Below are 20,434 nucleotides of genomic sequence, written 5' to 3'. Positions count from 1 at the left end.
ACATACATACATACATACATACATATATATCTCCCTTTTTAATCACTTATTACAGATACAAATTTATAAATGATCAGTGAAATAGATAATATACAGATTGATTAATACTAAACGAATAATTTTATGTTAAGTATGTTAAAATTGTTAAAAAAAGATTCGTAAATATAAATTTTCGAGAAATCGATCACGTTTCGTATCGATATATAGTAGATGAAAAAAGTTTTTATCTATTAACTTCCTTCTCGTTTTCTTTCGAAAAGAAATAATCTACATAAGTACTTATAACATCATTAAATTTCAGCCGTACATCACGAATCATCATCATCACCATCATCATCATCATTATCATTATCATCATCATCATCATCATCATTATCATCATCATCATCATCATCATCATCATCATCGTCATCGTCATCGTCATCGTCATAGTCGTCGTCGTCGTCGTCGTCGTCGTCGTCATTAAGATGACCACAACGTGAAGAGGCATGCCGAACGATATCTCGAAAATATCTTCCTCGACGATAAGTGAAAATTACGTTCGCCCATTGCGAGCTATCGAGTGCGAGGGGAAAGAAATAAATGCGGAACCTTCGGGCAATGCGTTTCGGATATGCTGCGGAACGAAAGTGTGCGGAGAAGGGGGATAATTACGCGTTTTACCGAACATTACACTTACGTCGAGGCAATTTCGCGACAGGTATCAATTTCGTAGCGACACGCTACCGCCGAGTGCAAGAGGGATATATGTATAGTATATTTTCAAAGAGACGAAGAATAAGAAAAAGAAAGAGAGAGAGAGAGAGAGAGAGAGAGAGAGAGAGAGAGAGAGAGAGCAAAAGAGAAGGAGAAGGATGATGACCAACGTCGTCTAAAAGCATGCCGAGGTTCAACCTCGTGTGCGACCTATGCAAATCTACGACGTACGATTTGCTATAGCTTTGATGTACCTATCTATAGATATACTTACCTATATATATATATATATATATATATATATATATATATATATATATATATGTACGATAAAGCTTTACTTACAACACTCATAAATACGAATAATCCATGGTGTAGTTACTTTTGAAGTAATGCCGTAGGCTCGTATGGTTACTAATTTCTTTGTTTTTTTTATTCCCCTAATAAATCAGTCGTACCGTATTCTTTTTTCTGTTTCTTTTTTTTTCTCGTTAATCCATAATTATTCTTTCTGAAAGGATTCTTTTAATAGATTTCTTTTTTATATGAAATTACAAACGCGTTTCGAAGTGTAGGGTGTGTAGAAAATATTTTCTTTTGAAGTTGTCCGAAGTGCAAGAGATTACGACAATGGGATTGTCGCATGCAAGCGACCATCACGTGTACGCGCAAACTCGTGTTTCGTGTCACGTAATTACGCGCGACAAAACGCTCGAATTTGTAGTTTAAACGCGACGACAAAACGTCCAACGTCATGCTATCAACTCGCGTCACGGCGGAGAACTAACGCGCGCGCGACAGACGCCGCTCGAGCGTCGTCTTCCATTAACTTTTGGAAAGCCTGGCGACGAATTCCTACGAGTCACGCCGTCTCATGCCGCATTCACTTCCTTGATCTTTCTGCTCCTCTCTTTTTGTCTCTTTCCTTTCCTTCTTTTTCTTCTTCTTCTTCTTTTTTTCTTCTTCTTTCTTTTACCCAAGATATGTTCTTTAGTAGTAGCTCGAAACTCGAAAACGATTGAGATGAAACGATAAAAAAGAAAAAGACAAAGAGAACAGAATAATTATAATTGCCTGGGATCGTAATACGAAATATAATTCATGTATAATAATTCGTGTAAATTTTTACGATCGTCAAACTCGTCGATCTCGAACTGAACGAAAAATTTTAAATAACTGAAAAAGGAAGAAAAGAAGGATGCGTTCATCTTCGAAGAGATAATATTGTTATAATAGCTGTGATAAATTGATGTGTATAAAGAAAAAAGAAGAAGAGGAATAAAGAGAAACGATTTCCGTCCAGTAACTTAACTCGAAGTAAGCGAACTCGAAATGGGTGAACTCGTATCGACGTTCATGATTCCCGAGGTATTTAAGGTCGATGTCGTGGCTTTCTGGAAGGAGAGCACCGAGCTACGTGATTAGAGCGCTGGAATAACGGCGGCCATCGCTCATTGCTGTGACGTCTTAAAGGCTGCTTCTAAAACCCATCCTTAAGTAGAAAGTAATCGGTCGACCTTAGCGAGTAGTTATATTGTCGATGACGTCACGCTTAATTACCAAACTACGCGACCGTTTTAATCGTTTGCCTTAGTCTTTCGAGAGGAATACTAAATACGATTTGTTAATGAGTAAACAGACGAAAGGGAGAGAGAGAGAGAGAGAAAGAGTAAGGGAAACAAAATGTATATATATTAAAATTAACCTTGAAGGAAATATACTTTTAATTTGAGTCTGCTTATTTTATTTTTCTTTCTCTTTCCTTTTTAATTTTTTGTTAACCATTCCAAGGACGATCGTATTTACAAGTCGCGATATAATGCGGTTTTCATTGAAAGCATCGAAGGTCGAAAATAAACTACAGAAAGATAAACTACAGGACGATCGGATGAAAGCTACGAGAATATTTGGCCAGTGAAAAATCAGGAAATGGTCATTGGTTGGCATTTACATAAATACGGACGAACGTTGAACGAGTTCGAAATTAGCGCAAAATTCGAGTTTGTTTCATCCACCGGTAGTATCTCGTGAAAGGAAACATTTCGCTAATTTCGCGTTGGTACCCCTACTAACGACGAGTTTATATCTCGTTCGGTTGTAAAATTTTGTCGGTAGTGTATATTCGAATCTCACGTTTCAATTACAAAAAGGGGTTCCTTTGCGTGCTTCTACATATATAGATATGTGTCTGTGTGTGTATACATATAAAAGTACAAAAGTAAAGAAAATAAAGGAAAAAAATAATGGCCTCTAATAGAAATCATCAGATTGAAAATACGTAGTTACGTATTTTCGTAGAATTTGAAAATGTGTAAAATATACTTTCTTTTATTTTTCATTTTCTTTTCGTACGACTTAAACGATCGTTTAAACAAAAAACAAATACGAATTTCTCTCTTTCTCTCTCTTTCTCTCTCTCTTTTTCTTTTTTTATTAAAAGTCTCGATATTTTGCTTTATTTATAACCATTGATTTCCCGAGTCGCGCCTATAATGATTTATTATGTTGAATAAAGAAGGGTTGAAGAATACTCTTCAGGATACGGACCCCTGTCAACGACCTATCGACTCGTCCGCTCGTAACGCTTCAAGGAAAAAGTTCCGCGTGTGCGTGGACGTTCGCTTAAATAAGAAATGCGTTAATGCCGTGAAAGGAAGTGCGGATAGGACGCGTCGAAAGGTATAAGGGAGGAAGAACGGGTAAGAAGACACATACACAGAGAGAGAGAGAGAGAGAGAGAGAGAAGAAGGAAAAGAAACGGTGAATGAAGAAGGGAAGGGGCGGTCCGGTCATTGCCGATCCTTCCTCGAGGCGAACGCGTGCATCAACGTCGTTATTCACCATTTTATTCATTATCCTTTTCGCAGACGTATTGGACGGCCATTTTCATGACACACGTGTACTTACTTACGTACGTTTCTGTGTGTGTATATATATATATATTTTTCCCCCGTTGTTCCCTTTTTTCTTTTTTTTTAATAATACGAATTACAAAGATTGACGTGCTATAAGGAAAATATTTGTACTTTCAAAACAACAAAAGATCAACTTTCTTAAATAATTATTAAAGAAATTATTAAAAAAGTTTATAACATAGTTGTTTTCGTATCTTCGTAAAATATATATTTTAAACTGATTTTTAATATAAAAATACACGATCGCTAGGTAATGCCGAATGAACATTTTATATCTTATTTCCTGTCATACCTTTTGAAATTCGAATTTTACGTTACATCCAATTATGAATAATGAAAAGGGAAGAAATATATTTTCAGCTTCTTTTTTTTCTATATGGAAACAAAAAAGCAAAATTCTCGACCGACAGTACCAACGGAGAATCGAACGTCGATGAAATTTTTGAAAAATATTCACGTACATAACTATCTACCTACGTGGTTACGTACGTTTCTATATTCGTGAGTGCCGTTGTGATACTTTGGGTTCGATTAATTGCACGCACGAATTATGCTTCGGACAATGCTATCAGGGATCTCGCGAATCTCCGGAGGGTCCGACACGACCACACACAACACGCATTAATTCTCCTATTACGGGCATTGTGATACATGCGGCAGGTATGGTTAGAGCTAGTGAGTGAGTGAGAGGGAGAAAGAGAGAGAAAGGGAATGAGAGAAAGAGAGAGAGAGAGAGAGAGAGAGAGAGAGAGGGTTGAACATATTGGGATCGTACGCCCACCGCGATGCTCGCGTTATCGGGTATCGGACGTCGCGACGTCATTGTAACCCCGCTGCTCTTCACTAACGAGCTGTCGTCACGGTTATCTCGATGCGTCTCCCAACATGTATACATTCCCGTTAATCCTATTTTCCATGGTCACCGTGAGAATGGCTATCAAGGACACACGATGTGATTTCTCCGCTCATGTTCAACGATTAAATAAATATTTTATATCTGTATCCACTTAGGTATCAAGGTTTAATTAAATCAAATGTAACAACTGCGATAACGATCGTAAAAATGATTAAGGATTGGATACTTATTAACGAATTTACAATCTGTTATCAAGCATCCTTCTTATTGATAATAACGAGCGAGAAATATTCAAGCCGAGAGAACGATATTTCGCAAAAGCACAGGAGAGAAATACACTGGAACAGAACAGAAGAGAACAGAATAGAACAGAGCGGAGCACGCTACTGTGCCCGTATCGATCCTAAGGTTAAATCGTTTAAGAGAGCATAATTTAGACCTCCCTCTTGCCTCTTCGAAACGATCGATTTTCGCGTTCGGAACCGCGAAAGCGTGTACTATCTTAGGACGGAGCAACCTGTTGAGACATTATAAAGAGCGAGCAAGGATGCAAGAAGCATCGACGAGAGAGAGAGAGAGAGAGAGAGAGAGAGAGAGAAAGAGAGAGGATGAACGAGCAAGCGGACGAGGGAATCCAATTAAAGCACCGAACGCGTCCTAATTAACTCCTCAATTACGCGGTTCCCCTCTGATTTCGGGCAAACAAAGAAGAGTTTGGTTCCCAGGAGCATAGCCAGGGTCACTCGTCCTGTTAAGAGAGACAAAGATAGATGGATGGATATCGTTTCGTCCCTTTGCGAAACTCCACCGCCTTGCACGCGTCTCTTTTACCTTCGTACAACCCTCTCCTCTCCTCTCCATCTTCTCCTCCTCCTCCTTCCCCCCTCAGGCTTTGGGTATACATTATAATTGCGCATATTAAAATGGCGTTGCTAGTCTGCCATCCAGTAAGCAGCCAAGCGAGCCAGCCATCTTTAATCAATAATGGAACATCAGGGACCATGACAACAGATACCCTTTCCCGGGCTTTTCGTCTCCCCTGGACCCTTTCCTTCCCACCTCTTCCTTTTTGGTTAAGGGTTCCTATCCTTCCTACTACTACTACGCTATTACTACTACTACTACTACTAGTACTACTACTACTAGTACTACTACTACTACTGCTACTGATGCTGCTGTTGCTCCTACTGCTGCTACTGGTATTGTTATTGCTACTCCTACTATTACTTCCACTTCTCCTTCTCCTTCTCCTTCTCCTCCCCTTCCTCTTCCTCTTCCTCTTCCTCTTCCTCCTCTTCTTCCTCGGTTTTGGACACCCCCGCGCGTCATGTTACACTGCGAACCCGGACGATCTACCTCGTAACTATACCAACTTGAGCAAATGATCCGCGTCGCAGGAGCTTCCATCGAGTTTTGTACAGAATGTCGGAACAAACGGGATATGGTTTGAGGATGTTGCACCCATCTTAGCTACCTTGCTTGTTACGAGTACCATGTCGTTCTTAATGTGTATTTGTGATCTAATTCAAATTATGGTACGGGAGAAACTTTTGTAGATACGTTTTGTAAGCACATAGGTCGTATTTATTTGATTAATTAAATAGAATGGAAGATATTTTATTTTGTCGTTTGGAAGATTATTGGAAGACGCTTGACAAATAATTTTAAGGCTGATTTATATTTCAAATCGAAGGCTTTCTTTTTCTTTCTATATACATTCAAAGATTATTTCGATCGTTTCTTTAATCCCGTATCTTCTTTCGATATAAAATCTTAATTTTAATTGTAACAAGTAACGATTATATTTACTTTTAATCATATTTGACGTTATATGATATCGATTATAAATGCAAGCTAAGTCGACACGATTTTCCTTGGATGGAAGTAACTCGTATTATCGGATGGTAAGATCTTTAGGAACAGGTCTACGACACGAAGTAAGAAGAGGCAAATGTAAAGAGGCTAATCGAAAGACGTGGAAAGGCAAGATCATTCGAACCGGAATCCTTCATATACGTACACGTATACAAATACTTAAGCAACGTAAGTTGTACATATACAGATGGCACGTGCGAAACGTATCTTGCGTTTTCCTGTCATTCCGCATCCTATCAGTTTTATAACTACAACCATCGATCGATGAAAGAGAGAAAGAGATAGACTCGCACCTGTCAAACCGTCATTACCGATAACACCATCCTTTTCTAGACTATGTCATTGAAGCAGGGAAACGCGATGACGCGGCTTCTCGATATTAGAACGTACCTACTGCTATCTTCCAAGATAACGTTCAACGAGCCACGTAATTCAACGTCTTGGCGTTGAGAGGATATTTTTCCTTCCTTTTTTTTCTCGTTTCTTAGATCAGAACAAGATCGTCGGCATCCGTGTGCTCTTTGAAAATGTCGCTAAACCTGTCTTCGTAATATACTCACTAGCCATTAAACGTTCGCACGATTGCTACGTTCTTCTATCTAACACGAGGGATATCATGAGGATTCCGTTGAGACTAAAATACGTATATGACCTTTAATCTAATTCGTAAGATTTCTAATCCCTCGTTATTTCTGATAAAATTAAAAAAAAAGAAAAGAAAGCATGATCTAACCACACAAATAATTACAATTTATGCGAAGTAAATAAGTAGGTGCGTTCGAAAGCGTGATTTTAACAGAAGCTTTGCGAATCTTATACAGTATATACTACACAGTATGTGTATCGTACTATACTCCAACGTACAGTACAGTACAGTATTACACAGTACATGCATTCATCGAATGAAAAGCCGAGTAGAAGAAACACGACGAGTCAATAATCGGTAGTAAGAAATCGGCATATCGGTCGGCATATCGAGCCAGTGGTCCATAGTCCGCGAAGGAAGGGATACGAAATTAATAGTGTCTATGCGCGGGAACAGGACGAGAGCGAGAGGCATTATCGTTCCTCGTTTGGGCATTGGGAGCGTGTAAAGGCATGATGCAAAGCCGAAGCGGCACGGTCCAGTTCAAAGCGACGATCCACGCCACCATTGCCGGACACGCCAGGGGCGCAACAGCTTGATACATCGTTACACGCTGTTCCTTCCATGTGCCCTTTCCATGCAGCATCCCTATTCCTCTCTTCGTCTCTCTCTCTCTCTCTCTCTCTCTGTCTCTCTGTCTCTCTCTATCTCTCTCTCTTTCTCTGACGATCACTTGGATCCCAAAGCTCGAGTTCAGCCATTCCCTTTTCAAGTCCTTACGATCGACCTAAGCCAAAGAGCCGACCGTTCGACGTAATTATTTTCTGTCCATCGAGAATGATCGCCTGCTCGCACCTATACCAAACTCACCTTCCCTTTCTTATTTCTTACTTTCTTCTTGCTGTTTATTTTTTCTTCTTCCTTCAAATTTTTCTTTTAATATTCTCTCTTTTTCTTTCTAATTCGTTCCTCCTTCGAAGCGATATGTACAAGCTCGAAAAGATAGGGAGAGGAAGTTCGCGCTTGGAAAAAATTCGGAGATTAATATTTCTCATTCGTAGAGATGAATTACAAAAAAAAAAAGAAAGAATAAGGTGTCTTTTAAATACGATACAGAGGGCGTTTGTTATTTCGTTAATTTTTCGTTTAGTGATTCACTGAAACGCCATTACTAATCGAATGAAAAAAGAAAAGAAAAAAAACAAGAGAAAATATACAAGTCCGTTTCATTGTATTTGAGAAATCACATTTTCTTCTTTCATCGTCGAAGGTCACAGTCAAAGCTGTTAATATAACTCGGGCAGCAAGACACTGTGTCCCCGGTTCGCAACAGAACACAGAGGATGTAGGTACTCGAACGATTTAAAGACCGGGTGGATCGCGTGGGCGACGACTGCACGCCTGCCTCCATGGTGTAAAAGCGAGTTTTACGGCGCGAGCGATGCCGTCTATCGTGAGATCGTATTAGACCTCGGCGCCTTCCCTTTTTAGTTCTTCTTCCCGCGGCTTTAGACCGTGCTCGTAAGTACGCGAGCCCGAAAGGTATAACAGGGATATTATGAGAAAGGATGCTTTTCTCATAAATATTTTTCTACCTTCCGCTGAACGATCTTCTTCTTTCTTTGATTCTTTTCTTTCCTTTTCTCTTTCTTTTTCTTTGTTTTTTATTTTTGTTGCCCTCTATCTCTCTCACTCTCTTATTTTCCTTTCCGTTATCCTTTTACCAAGTTGTAAGATTAAAATGTATGTTAGAGAATAAAGCGATGATACAATGCTGCTTGCAAAGAAAATTCAGTAAAACTAAAGCAATGAAATATTTTATTATATGGTTTTAATTATTCACTTACTTTCGTTTGTCTCGTTCAATTTCCGGAATTCGTATTTCCTCGTAAATTTTTATCTTTCTTTTCTTTGACATTTTTCCTCAATAAAATCAGCTCTTTTTCTCTTCTTCTATCATAATTTATCTTATATCTCGTATACAATCTATGTACATACTATGTAGATATGATTGTCCGTTTGAAGACGGTATTGAAAAGTCTTAAGGGAAAGATGATTTATGTCTGATAATAGCCAACGATAAATCTTCGTGAGTATCTTAGGAAAACGAAGGAAGAGGACCAAGCGTTTAAGAGTGGATCTGTGGTGAATTTTTAAATTACGGTGTACGCTTGTTCGGACGACTTCCAAAACGTGATACCGTAACAGGTGTAGAAAGAAAAAAAAAGAGAAAAGAAGGGGGAGGAAAGAAACAAAAAAAAACAGAGAGAGAGAGAGAGACAGACAGAGAGATAGAGAGAGAGAGCAAAGGAAATTACAGGAATACGTGCTTACTACGGTCAAACGGTCTCAGGGACATCGAGAAGTCGACTTTCCGCGCATCGTTTTATGGAGGCATCAATTACTTTAATATCCGTGCTTGGAATATCGACGCGAGTACGCCTCTTCTTCTTCTTCTTCTCTTTCTTCTTCTTCTTCTTCTTCTTTCTCCTCCTTATCTTCTTTCTGCTCTCGCTTCGTGCACGTCGATCGGTTGGTAGGTGTCGGCGCTCGTAAAGAGCTCGGTCCGTGCCCTTTGTGGCGTAATCGGCACGGCCATGGAACACCACGCTCGGATTATAATAATGTTTACTATGCGACTATGACTCCGCGTACGTTTAATGGCGCCATAAAGAATCGATGGGTCGTGTTTGACCAGGGTACCGTAGATACGAATGAACGGATAGAAAGAAAAAGTGTGTGTGTGTGTGTGTGAGAGAGAGAGAGAGAGAGAGTAAGAGAATCGAACCATACTCTAAAAGTACGGTCCTTATAGGACTATATAAAGGGCACGAGGCACGAAGCGGAAGAGCATAAGCACATTCCGATAAATGCGCTTTATCCAACACGGGAAAATAAACGCAGGTTTCTGGCCGTGTACCTACTAACACACACTCATGTCGCTTTGTTCGACTAATTAAACGTACCTAAGCTCGCAAGCCTCGCGAATTTATGGGAAGCCTTATGTTAGCGAACGTCGAAGTAACTCGATTAAGAACGCTCGATAACTTAATGACGCCTCTCTCTCACACTCTCTCTCTCTCTCTCTCTCTCTCTCTCGCTCTTACGAGCGAAACGAGCGTGCCTTTGTCATTGTAAATAATGGGAATAGTGCAATAAATAACATCGTTGCGTCTTCAGACGGTTTTAACGTCGATGTGCTTTACGACTTTTATCTCTTGTCTCTCAATCGGTTATTCCACTTTCTATGGGCTACCTAAGTGATTTGTTACGTTTAGTTTAGTTATATACATTTAGTTCAATAATCATTTACATTTTATTTAGATTTATTCAGACCAAACTCCATTTTAGTTTGGGTTTTTATATTTGTGCATATATACGCACAGGTTTACACAACGAACTTTTTTCTTTTTCTTTTTTTTTTCTTCTTCCATTTTTAACGAGTAAACGTAAGGAAGTATATTTACTCGATTTCTACGATTAAAGAGTTTCTACGAAATTATCGACTTTCGAAACGGTCGTTCTCCGCGAGGTTTCTCCGCGTTTCCATTGTGTTCGATGAAAAAAATACATACATACGTACATATATATATATATATATATATATATATATATATATATATATTCCTGGACATAGTCGAGATTGAAAATTTTGCCTGGGGTTGGAATTTCTCTTCGATCGAAATAAAGTTGACTCTTCGAATGGGAGCTGCAACTTCATCGCAAGTTATTTAATACGTAAATAATAAATATCAAAATATTACATAAATGTAGTGATCGAATAAGGGACATCGTTACGTTCGTTTAGGTTGAGAAGACGCTTAAAAGGTAATTCGTGAAAGGAAACATGAGAAAAGTCTTGTAACCGTTTATTACCGGCGCCGAACGTAAGAGGAATGTTTTAAAACGACGTTGTGCCTTCAGGGGACACGATTATGAGTTACAATGTAATGGCGATTTATAGCACAGTAATGTCAAAGGAACCTTCTCTTTTCTCAGCTACGCAATACCGCCGTAGCAACGTTTCATTTCACGAGGTAATAAGTCTTTTCGCTTAGATCCTTAAGAACGATTTTTCTTTCATTCAAAATTAACCAAATCACTTTAGAATTATTACTTTGATCATTGAAAATATTATTTTCATTTTTCTTATAATTTCAATAATTCTTATAATTTCAAATAGACATTTTACCTATGCCAAATGTTTCTTTCTTTTTTTCTTTTCATTAATAGATAATTACAAATATCCTCTTGCAATTTGTTGTTCCTTTCGACAAAATTAATCTGCTCACAATTCATTATTCATCCACTTGAATCACTTGTATTAAGTTGTAATAATTGTATATAAGTTGTAATTTTTTTATAGAGAAAAGAAAGAAAAAAATAAAATAAAATAAAAACGACGGAAAAAAATATCTGCAGAAAGATTAGGGAGAAGACATTTTTGTTAAGGAATCACGTCGAGGTTATAGGATATCCCCGAAAGAAAAGACCGTTGAAAGGACTCGACGAGAGGACGCGTAGAGAGGGAATCGTCACGCCACGTCAGAAGGAGGGCATAACGAAGAATAAATAATTAGCGTGCGGCTTCGGGACTGCGGTTTAGTCGCGCACGCGCGCCCTGTCGTGAGCACGTCGGCGACTGACGTCCTGTCCTTTAATAACATCCTGAGGGCTGCGGCCTTCCAATTCTCTTTTCTTTTTTCTCTTCTTTTTTTCCTTTTTTCTTCCCTCTCTTTTGGGCTTTCTTCCGTTCGCCACATCGAATTATCTACGTTGCACAGAAGAAAGAATGAAATTGTTTCGACGCGTTAAATGATTTCTTGAAAAGTTACCCGATCGACATTATCGACATTATTTTTTTTTTTTTTTTACGTTCGAACGATTACATTTTGAGTATATCTGAATTTTGTATGAGTGATAAAAAATTCAGTAAACTGCGAGATCTTTTTATTTTTCTTGTTTCACATACTCGGGCGCGTATAAGGGAAAAATGCATAAAATTAGAAAATAAAGAGAAATTTTATTCTCAACAAAGCGGATGTAAAATATTACAGACTCTGATCATTTAGCTAGCACCCGATTTCCAATAAATATAACACGCTTGGCAGTCTATTTTTGGATTTTTACCAAACATCTAATATCTAATGGAATATAATAGAGACGGTATCTAAGTATGTAATCGAACTATTAAATGTCAGGAAATACAAATTATCGAGATTATTATATCTGAGAATTTGTTAAAAAGATAAAATAAATAAAGGATTCTAGTCATCTCCCTTTTCTCACCATTTCGAATGCAAACGATGAAAGCATCATTTTCTCTTTACTCTCTGCTCGATGACGATAAAGCGATCGTCGATCGGCTGTCGAATAGCCAAGAGTTGAAATATAAAAAAAAGCGTACGTTTGGCATCGCGGACAGCGATCCAGAGGAAAACCTGGGGACGGTCGGCGGCAAAGCGTGATGTGAATAAACGCGCGCCATTAATAATTCATGTGCCACAAAGTGACACAGAGAGAGAGAAAGGATAGAGAGAGAGAGAGGACTGCTCGTGATTACGCGCGATATCGAGAGTCAACTCGTAGGTAGGTATACACGTCTCTGTATACGTATGTATATACATACGGTAGGGTATTATAAAAGCCACAAGTGTTACATTGCACATCGTTCCTACGTTTCTACCTAGCGATCGTCGCGTGTCATTGAAATTCCCTGCTTTTCACGCTAATAAAACACTCTTTTTATAATACACCAGAGCCCGCAAAATCTCTGCCCTACGGACTATCATTTCTGTAAATGGAGAGTTTGACGAGTTTGTGAAAGGGAAAATTGAATGCAAATCGATATAGGGAAAAGATCATATCTGAAATAATTCCCAGGATACAGTGAATACGTACAGTCGATTTATATAAATTTCTGATAAACTCTTTTGATAAATATTCTATCATTCATTATTACATACAGATCTAACCAACATTTGATTTGTTTCATTAGAAAATACAGATTCCATTCTAACGCATCTAATTAAGTTCTCATCTATCTCAAATTGAAAGACAAGGATATTGTTTAACCATCATCATCATCATCGTCTGTCGTCGTCGTCATCGTCGTCATTATAACATCCCATCAACAATACCAAATTTTCATTTGCACGATGATCTGAAACACGGTAGATACTCTCATAGTTAAGGGGAAGAAAAAAAGAAAAAAAAAACACGGATAGTACCTATCTACTTATTTTGTAAGTCGTGTTTGTATACGATGAAAAGCGTGGCGAGGATAGCAAGGCCATTCTCAGACCGTTCTCATTTTCTCGGCACTGTGGCTACGAGACGAATCGAATCGTACGGGGCCTGGCATGCCCCTCGAAACTGGCCCCATAGCGGTGCCATGTGCTGCCGTAGGTCTGCCTGCCACTCGATCGAACGCCCTTCAGGTAGAAAAACGCATCGGTCGGCTAATACACGCATCTGGCGAGCGGAACCACCCCTTCCACCATTTCCAACCACCCCTTTTACCTTTCCTCCTTTCTTTTCTCTTTCCAACGACTCTGGTATTTGTAAATCGCCACGGTTTTTATACTTAATATACCATATAGATGACAGGTTTTACTTTTAGTAAAAAACTAAAAGCTGATCTATTATAAACTGAACGTATACATCGTTAAGGATGGAATTACAAAAGAAAAGAGAAAAGGAAAAGAAAAAGGATCGAGAAACAAAGGAAATATGCCTATATTTATGTAATTAATTTCGAGATAAAAATTACAATGTCTTCTTAGCGAGAATCTACGATATATTATATATATATATATTACTTCGTTGCGTAATAAAGTATATACCTATAAAGAAAAAAAGATTATTAATCCGAAACAAATGATCCAATAGATATTATTATCAAATCCATACGATAGGAACTATTCGTTTACTGAATAAATAGTAGTAGAAAAGACATTGATACAAAATCCTGGATAGAAACGATCCCATCTGGAGTTCGGGAGACTGCGCCTATCTAAATAAGCACAGGTGTGCCATTTTTGCCGAAGGCAATAGAAATTTATAGACTCCTTCGCGCCTTCGTGGTAACGCGAATCGATACTCTTGGTTATACATCGGCGACAAACGAAAAGGAAAGAGAGATAGAGTAGGAATCGAAGGAAAGGAGGCCCAAAGGGATCGGCTTCGATTCAATGCCCTTATTCGTTCTGGATATACGTTACTTGCTAAGTGTTATCTCGATACAGGTGCGTACGTCCGAGGATGGAAGATGAACGATCGTTAAAGAGAGGAAACACTATGCAGATGAGAGTATACACGGACTTCTCTAGTATACTATTTCTGTCTCTCTTTATCTCTCTCTCTTTCTCTCTCTCTCTCTCTCTCTCTTTCTCTCCGTCTGTCTGTCTTTCTTCTTCTCTTTACTTCTCAACGATACATACATTCCAAACACTTGGAGAACATCGATGGCTCCCGCGCGATTCGAAAGACTCGCTTCTAACACCTACTACCTAGAAGAGTCTACTTCTTTTGGAGTAGAATCCGCCCAGAGATCGAGAATCGAACGTAAAGAAAGAGCCCATCGGATAGCTCGTATATCCTTCGTCGTTAAAACGGAAAGTGGAACGTGCTATTCCCCCTTTTATTTTGCCGATCTTCACGTTCAACCAATCGAGATATGTAACTATAGTTATAGCGTATTTGTGCTTACAGTACAATTTCTAAGTAGATTGATACACATGTGTGTCTGTGTGTATATATATATATGTGTGTATATATGTATATAAAAGATGCCGTAAGTTGTAAATCTTATCTGTTAGAAGATACCTATTTCTCGTAATAAATACGATATTTATTCAAACTGATTACGTATTTCATCGTCGTTCATCAATTCTGAAAAAAAAAGAATAATCGAATATATCATAAATCGTTAAAAGCGTTTATCTAACGGGTAAGTATCTTGATTGAAATTTTATCGAATATTAGTATCAGAAGTAAGAGAAGTCCACAACATCGAGGAAAGACGAGCGTCGTACGACGCAAGAGAAGCTCGTAAATTCAAGAGAACTGGAGTGACCGCTAAAGAAGCCATCGATCTCGTTCCATCGATAATCCGATGCCGGTGGTATCGACAAGGTCTACACACATATCTCTTTAGCCTTCCCTTCGTCAAGGTGCCGGGTCCTTCCCGGAGGGCCGAAACCGACGCACGATCCGCGTAATCACCGTAATTTCGTCCAGCGTGTCGTAATTTTTGAGCGGACGGTCATAGGAACGGTTTCATTCGATTTCATTTAATACCAACGCGTAGGTATACCTATACCCTTCGGGCATGATCCTCCTTACTCTATATTTCTCGTCTCTCTCACTCCTCTCTCCTCCCCTCCCCCTTCTCTCTCTCTCTCTCTGTCTTTCTCTTTCCCTCTGTTTCTTTCTTCTCTTTATTTTACGATAGGTAATTTGGAAAAGAGGAGAAAAATAAAAAGAAAAAACTGTAGGAATAAAAAAACTTCGAAAAACAAAGGGGAGAGAGAAAGAGAGAGAGAGAGAGAGAAGGAGAGAAAAAGGAAGGTGCAACGCGCTGTCCGTCAAAACGTTATTCTCTCTACTCTAAACCATTGATTAGCGTGAGCTGAATTAATAAGATTAATGAACACGATACACTGCTCGCTTTTACGAACGGCGAGTTTCACTTCCGTATCGGCACGGCGGCCCTGTGCGAAAATGCTCGAGTTACGTCGCCGAAGTATAATGGATAATAAGCGAAAACGAGCGCTTTAACTCCTCACGACTTTCGATCGCCCACTTTTTTTCGATTGAAGGAGTGATCCAAGTAGATTGGATCTCATCTAATATAAAACGAACCGGTTCATCGGTTGAATCCCATCGAATTACGAGGGACAATCCAATTTCTAAGGAAATACATATTGTTTTTTCTTTTTTCTCTTTTTGTTCTTTCTTTTTTGTTTCGTTTTGTCCCGTTTTAATCGTAACTTCGATTCCTGCGGTCGAGTTCGTATCCATTTTGCTTTCTTTTTTTCTTTTTCTTTCTTTATCCTTCTTTTTCTTCAGTAATCAGTCGAAACGTTTACGTTAGATATTTTTTAATAAGAGAAAATGAAAAAGAAAGAATGAAAGTTAGAATCTCTCGAAAAAGATTAAGCGTAAAGGTAGGAGAGGATAACTCACAGGTATCGATGGTTGCAACCCACGAAGAGAAGCCGTCGCGTTGCTCCACTTTCGTTGTTGCCTGTTTTGATATTGTCCGGTGGTCCTGTAGATGCTATTGTTCTGATGATTAGGACCGTAAGGAGCACGTTGCGGCACGGACGACGGTCTGAAGGGTGGATAGGATAAGGATGGATAAGCCGATGCCTTAGCTCGATGATAATCGTCAAAGCATTGCTGCTGTTGTTGCTGCTGATGGTGATGATGGTGATGATGAGAAGGAAGTGAAGAAGGATGATGAGGATGAGGAGGTCGATGATGATGATGATGATGATGATGATGATGATGATGATCACGAAGGTAGCCGTCGTTTGTGAGCGCGGATACCGCCATCCTATAAGCTGCGTGTCGATCGTGCGACGATCGTTCTCGATCGTGATGATCCTCGTGTTTAGGCTCGTCGATACGTCTACTCGAGAAAGCATCCGGTAAACGCGGAGGTTGTGCGCTCGTAGGTGGTCCATAAAAGCGAGGAAAACCGAAAGTCGAATTTGTTATATCGGGACGTTGATAAACTCCTCCTGTCCCTCCTCCTCCTCCTCCTGTTCCTGTTCCTGTCCCTGTTCCTGTTCCTCCTGTTCCTCCTCCTCCTATCCCTTGACAGTGAGCGGGATAATCAGAGCTCTCGAATTTTCCGAGAAAAGCTTCGGGTTTTCGTTCGTAACCGTAGTCCAAATCCGGACGATGATGATAATCATCTCCTCGTGATTCGGGCTTAGATTCGTAACCTTCGGTAGGCTCCGGCATCTCCAGCTTCACTTTCACTCTGCCGTTATCGAGCAGCTCGCTGCTAATAGTTCTGTTGTCGCTCGACGGCTCGCACTTCACCTGCGGAGACCTTGCACACGGACTCCTCCGCTGATCCAAATCCCCTTCGCAGCCACCCACGCTAGCTTGCTGCATTTTCTCCACGATGTTCTCTCTTTCTCTCAGGTGTCGGATCGACACTCCTTCGTCGATAATCTCATCGTTCTCTTCACCAACCTGAAACGTTGAACGATCTTCCGTGCCACGTGATTCGTGCATCAAAGTACGATCTAAAAGAAAGCATGTCTGGGGACTCTAAACGAAAAATCAAAATCCACCAGGACAACGATAAGAAACGTCGTTTCTCCGTCGTCATCGTTTTTCTTCCGAAATTTCACGACATTTCAGGCGCGAATGGGATTCGACGAGAGACGAACGTTTCTCCATTTTTAGGACAGATCAAATAGAAAAGGCACTTCCTTCGCATAACACACCTCCAAAATCCTAACTTTTCGGTAGTCCGACGATGTAGGATAGAGACGGTGTGTATGGTGGGGGTGACGAAGCGAAAGAGGAGGAGAAGTTGGCTGGGGTTGGAGAGGGGGAGGACAAGGGCGGCGTGACAGTTTCCTCGGTGTCACGTGTCCCCGACCTTAGGCCCCGCCTACGAGACCAATTTTCCTGCGGCCGAAAGGTAACGCCGTTCTTGGTTTCTCTCTCCTCCGTGGCAAAGCACATTCGTCCTGTCATTCGCTGAAATTAAACAAATCGCAACCAAGTCCAAGTCCAAGTCCGTACGAATTAGCATAGTCACTGATGTCGTTTTTCTTCTTAAAACAAGGGATCGCTCGCTCAGTCGTAGGATTAGTATTCTAATATGGTGCGAGAGGATCAGAGAGAAAGAAAGAAAAAAGGTAGAGGTAGAGGGAGAAGGAGAGGGAGAAAAAAGAAGGAACTGTCACTAGGTGGTGCCTTTTTTCTTCGTCCCACTTTGTTCGTCGGCTTGTCTCTCTCGCACGCACGCACAGCCTGTCCCACTCCCGTTATCCCCACCTTTCTCAAGCGGCGACAAATCAACGGGCTTGAGGCAGAGCACACGACACACACTAGGAGCGAACGCGGCACGGTCAGTGGACGGTCGGGCGTGCGCGCGCGCGCACGACACGACACGACGCGAGGACAACACGAGAGAAGATAGATCGACGAAAAGACTCTGCGTCGTTCTCGAACGATCGAACTTTTCAACGTTCGGTCAGCTCGAACGTTGGGTACTATAATCCATCGCGATGCCGTCCTTCGTCATCTTCTTCCTTTCTTCTTCCTTTTCCTCTTGGAATCTCTCGTGAGCCGTTGGAGCTCTTAAAGCCGACGGTACGACGTTCGCGAGAACCTTGCGAAACGAGTAGCTCTCGTCGAAGTACCGCCTTCGCTCGCTTCCTCGCTTGCTTGCTCGTTCGCTCTCTCACTCGCCGGCTATTTTTCGATCGATCGGCACGCGCGCGCACATCCAGAACGACACGACTGGTCGTCGTCGGTCGTCCGTATTCTCGTTCTCGTCTCGTTCTTCGTAGGACACACCGTGAGAAAAAGATGGAGAAAGAGAGCGAGACAGACAGAGAGAGAGAGAGAGAGAGAGAGAGAGAGGTGGGAGGAAGGGAGGAACAGAGAGGAAGAGAGAAAGAAAGAGATAGAAAATAAACGAGAAAATTAGAGAGAGAGAGAGAGAGAGAGAGAGAGAGAGAGAGAGTGAGTGATAGTGAGAGAGAAAGGGAGAGAGAGAGCACATACGTAAGGAAGCCGGGCTCGGTGAGCTGATCGCGTACGAGTTTCGTTCCACGCAGCGTGAAACTTGGCGGAGGTGCGCGGCCACCACCAAGAGACGGAAACTCACGAGTATTGCCGAGAACGGCCGAACCACGATCCATATCTCCATCTCTGTTCAACACTCTTCCACTTCGTTCTTTCCTCCTTGCTCCGACCAGTTCGTCTCTATCTCTCTCTCTTTCCTTCTTCACTACCCTACTCTACCTTCGTACTTTGCCGCCTCCCGCTTTCCGCGAACGCGTATCAACCGTGCAGACCCACGAAGTGGGTTCACCTTTTGTGAGACCCCCTGCACACCTCTACCTTCGATATACATGTATATAGATCGTGTGTATGTAAGAGGGAATGCTCAATGCGTTACACGCACACAAACGGACATACACATGCACGTACGCGCGCGCACACACACGCTTATACCGAGTAGGTATCTGTCGCTGGAGATGGATAGGTCGTTGACGAGTCTTATGATCTTATTTTTAGTACCTGCTTCCAATCTTTTGTGGTCTGATTTTTGAATGCATCTAAGTACTCTCGGACCAGTTTATTTTTAATGCGTAACTCGGTACAGGCAATTAGAATTTAATGTACGTATTAGAAATATAGACTCTAAGTATTGAATTGAAATGATTGTTTTACGATCTCACTGTTCGAGCCTATTATTTATTATAATCAATAATCGATGCCAATCGTTGCCACTATTATAATACAGATATCAAGAGACGAAGCATCAATTAACTCTTCCATCGACCGTAACAAGCAATTGGATTTCCAATTTTTCATCGATCGGAAGTGCTACGTCTACCGGTACGCAATATGTAAAAAAGAAAAAAAAAAGAAACGTCACGATCTTCAGCTTGCCGTGTGGAAAACAAAGGTAGACTTGGATGAGGAGGACTCCAGATCGAACGTCTGGATCGCTAGGAGAAGGAAGCGGTACATTTTAACGGACTCTCTCTCTCTCTCTCTCTCTCTCTCTCTCTCTTTCTCTCTTTCTTTCTCTCTTTCTCTTTCTCTCTTTTTCTCGGGGCTGGCAGGTAAATCGTTGGAACCGTAGAACGTATACCAGTTCTACGGGGTGAGGCGAAACAAAAGGAGAAGAAAGTGGAGGAGGAGAAGGAGGTGGAGAAGAAGGAGAGAAAGAGGGGGAATAGTACCTCCGGCTCCCTTTTCGATCTCTCCGAGCACGTCGATATATATATATATATATATGCAGGTAGTATACTATATAGTATACATGGCCGCAGCCCCTGGACTCGCGAGAGAAACGCGTCGAACACGGTGCGTTCGTGTATGCACTTTCGCAGCGGGATGACTGGTGAGAGAATTCAATTTCCGTCGTCGTTATCGTTGCCTCCATCAGACTTCTCGTCGTTCCTCTCGATTCGAATCTCCCGGTGAAACAATCGTTTCCATCCCCGAAGATGAGACGATCGAACGAAGCTTTCCTTTGTATTTTTTTTTCTTTCTTTATTTCTCTCTCTCTCTCTCTCTGTCTATCTCTGTACCAGTGTCGGAGGGACGTCACGTTGAGTGTCTGCGATTGAAAAAATGTCGAGACTTACCTACGGGGAACGTTTCGTTGTTAGAGAGATTGCAATTTCACGAGAAGCAGGGTCGAGCCCTCGTCAACCGGCCGATCCGGCCAACTAAGCGAATTACGTTTTACGACTCGGCAAATATAGTCCTCGTTACGCAATAGGTCTACGC

General features: G+C 40.9%; 1 protein-coding gene across 1 annotated transcript in view; it reads right to left on the bottom strand.

Moving 5' to 3' along the window:
• Window positions 1-18,784, bottom strand: part of LOC127064786 (AT-rich interactive domain-containing protein 1B-like) — a 190,591-nt gene extending 171,807 nt beyond the window's left edge. The window contains exon 1 of the mRNA XM_050996341.1: window positions 16,118-18,784. Coding sequence (XP_050852298.1) covers window positions 16,118-17,182 — 1,065 coding nt within the window. The 5' untranslated portion in view covers window positions 17,183-18,784. The remainder of the gene's footprint in view (window positions 1-16,117) is intronic.
• Between the last annotated feature and the right edge of the window lie 1,650 nt (window positions 18,785-20,434).

This window comes from Vespula vulgaris, chromosome 6 (genome assembly GCF_905475345.1).
Source record: "Vespula vulgaris chromosome 6, iyVesVulg1.1, whole genome shotgun sequence".
Lineage (NCBI taxonomy): Eukaryota > Metazoa > Arthropoda > Insecta > Hymenoptera > Vespidae > Vespula > Vespula vulgaris.
Note: the sequence above shows the minus strand (reverse complement) of the source record. Positions and strands in the feature narration are given on the sequence as shown.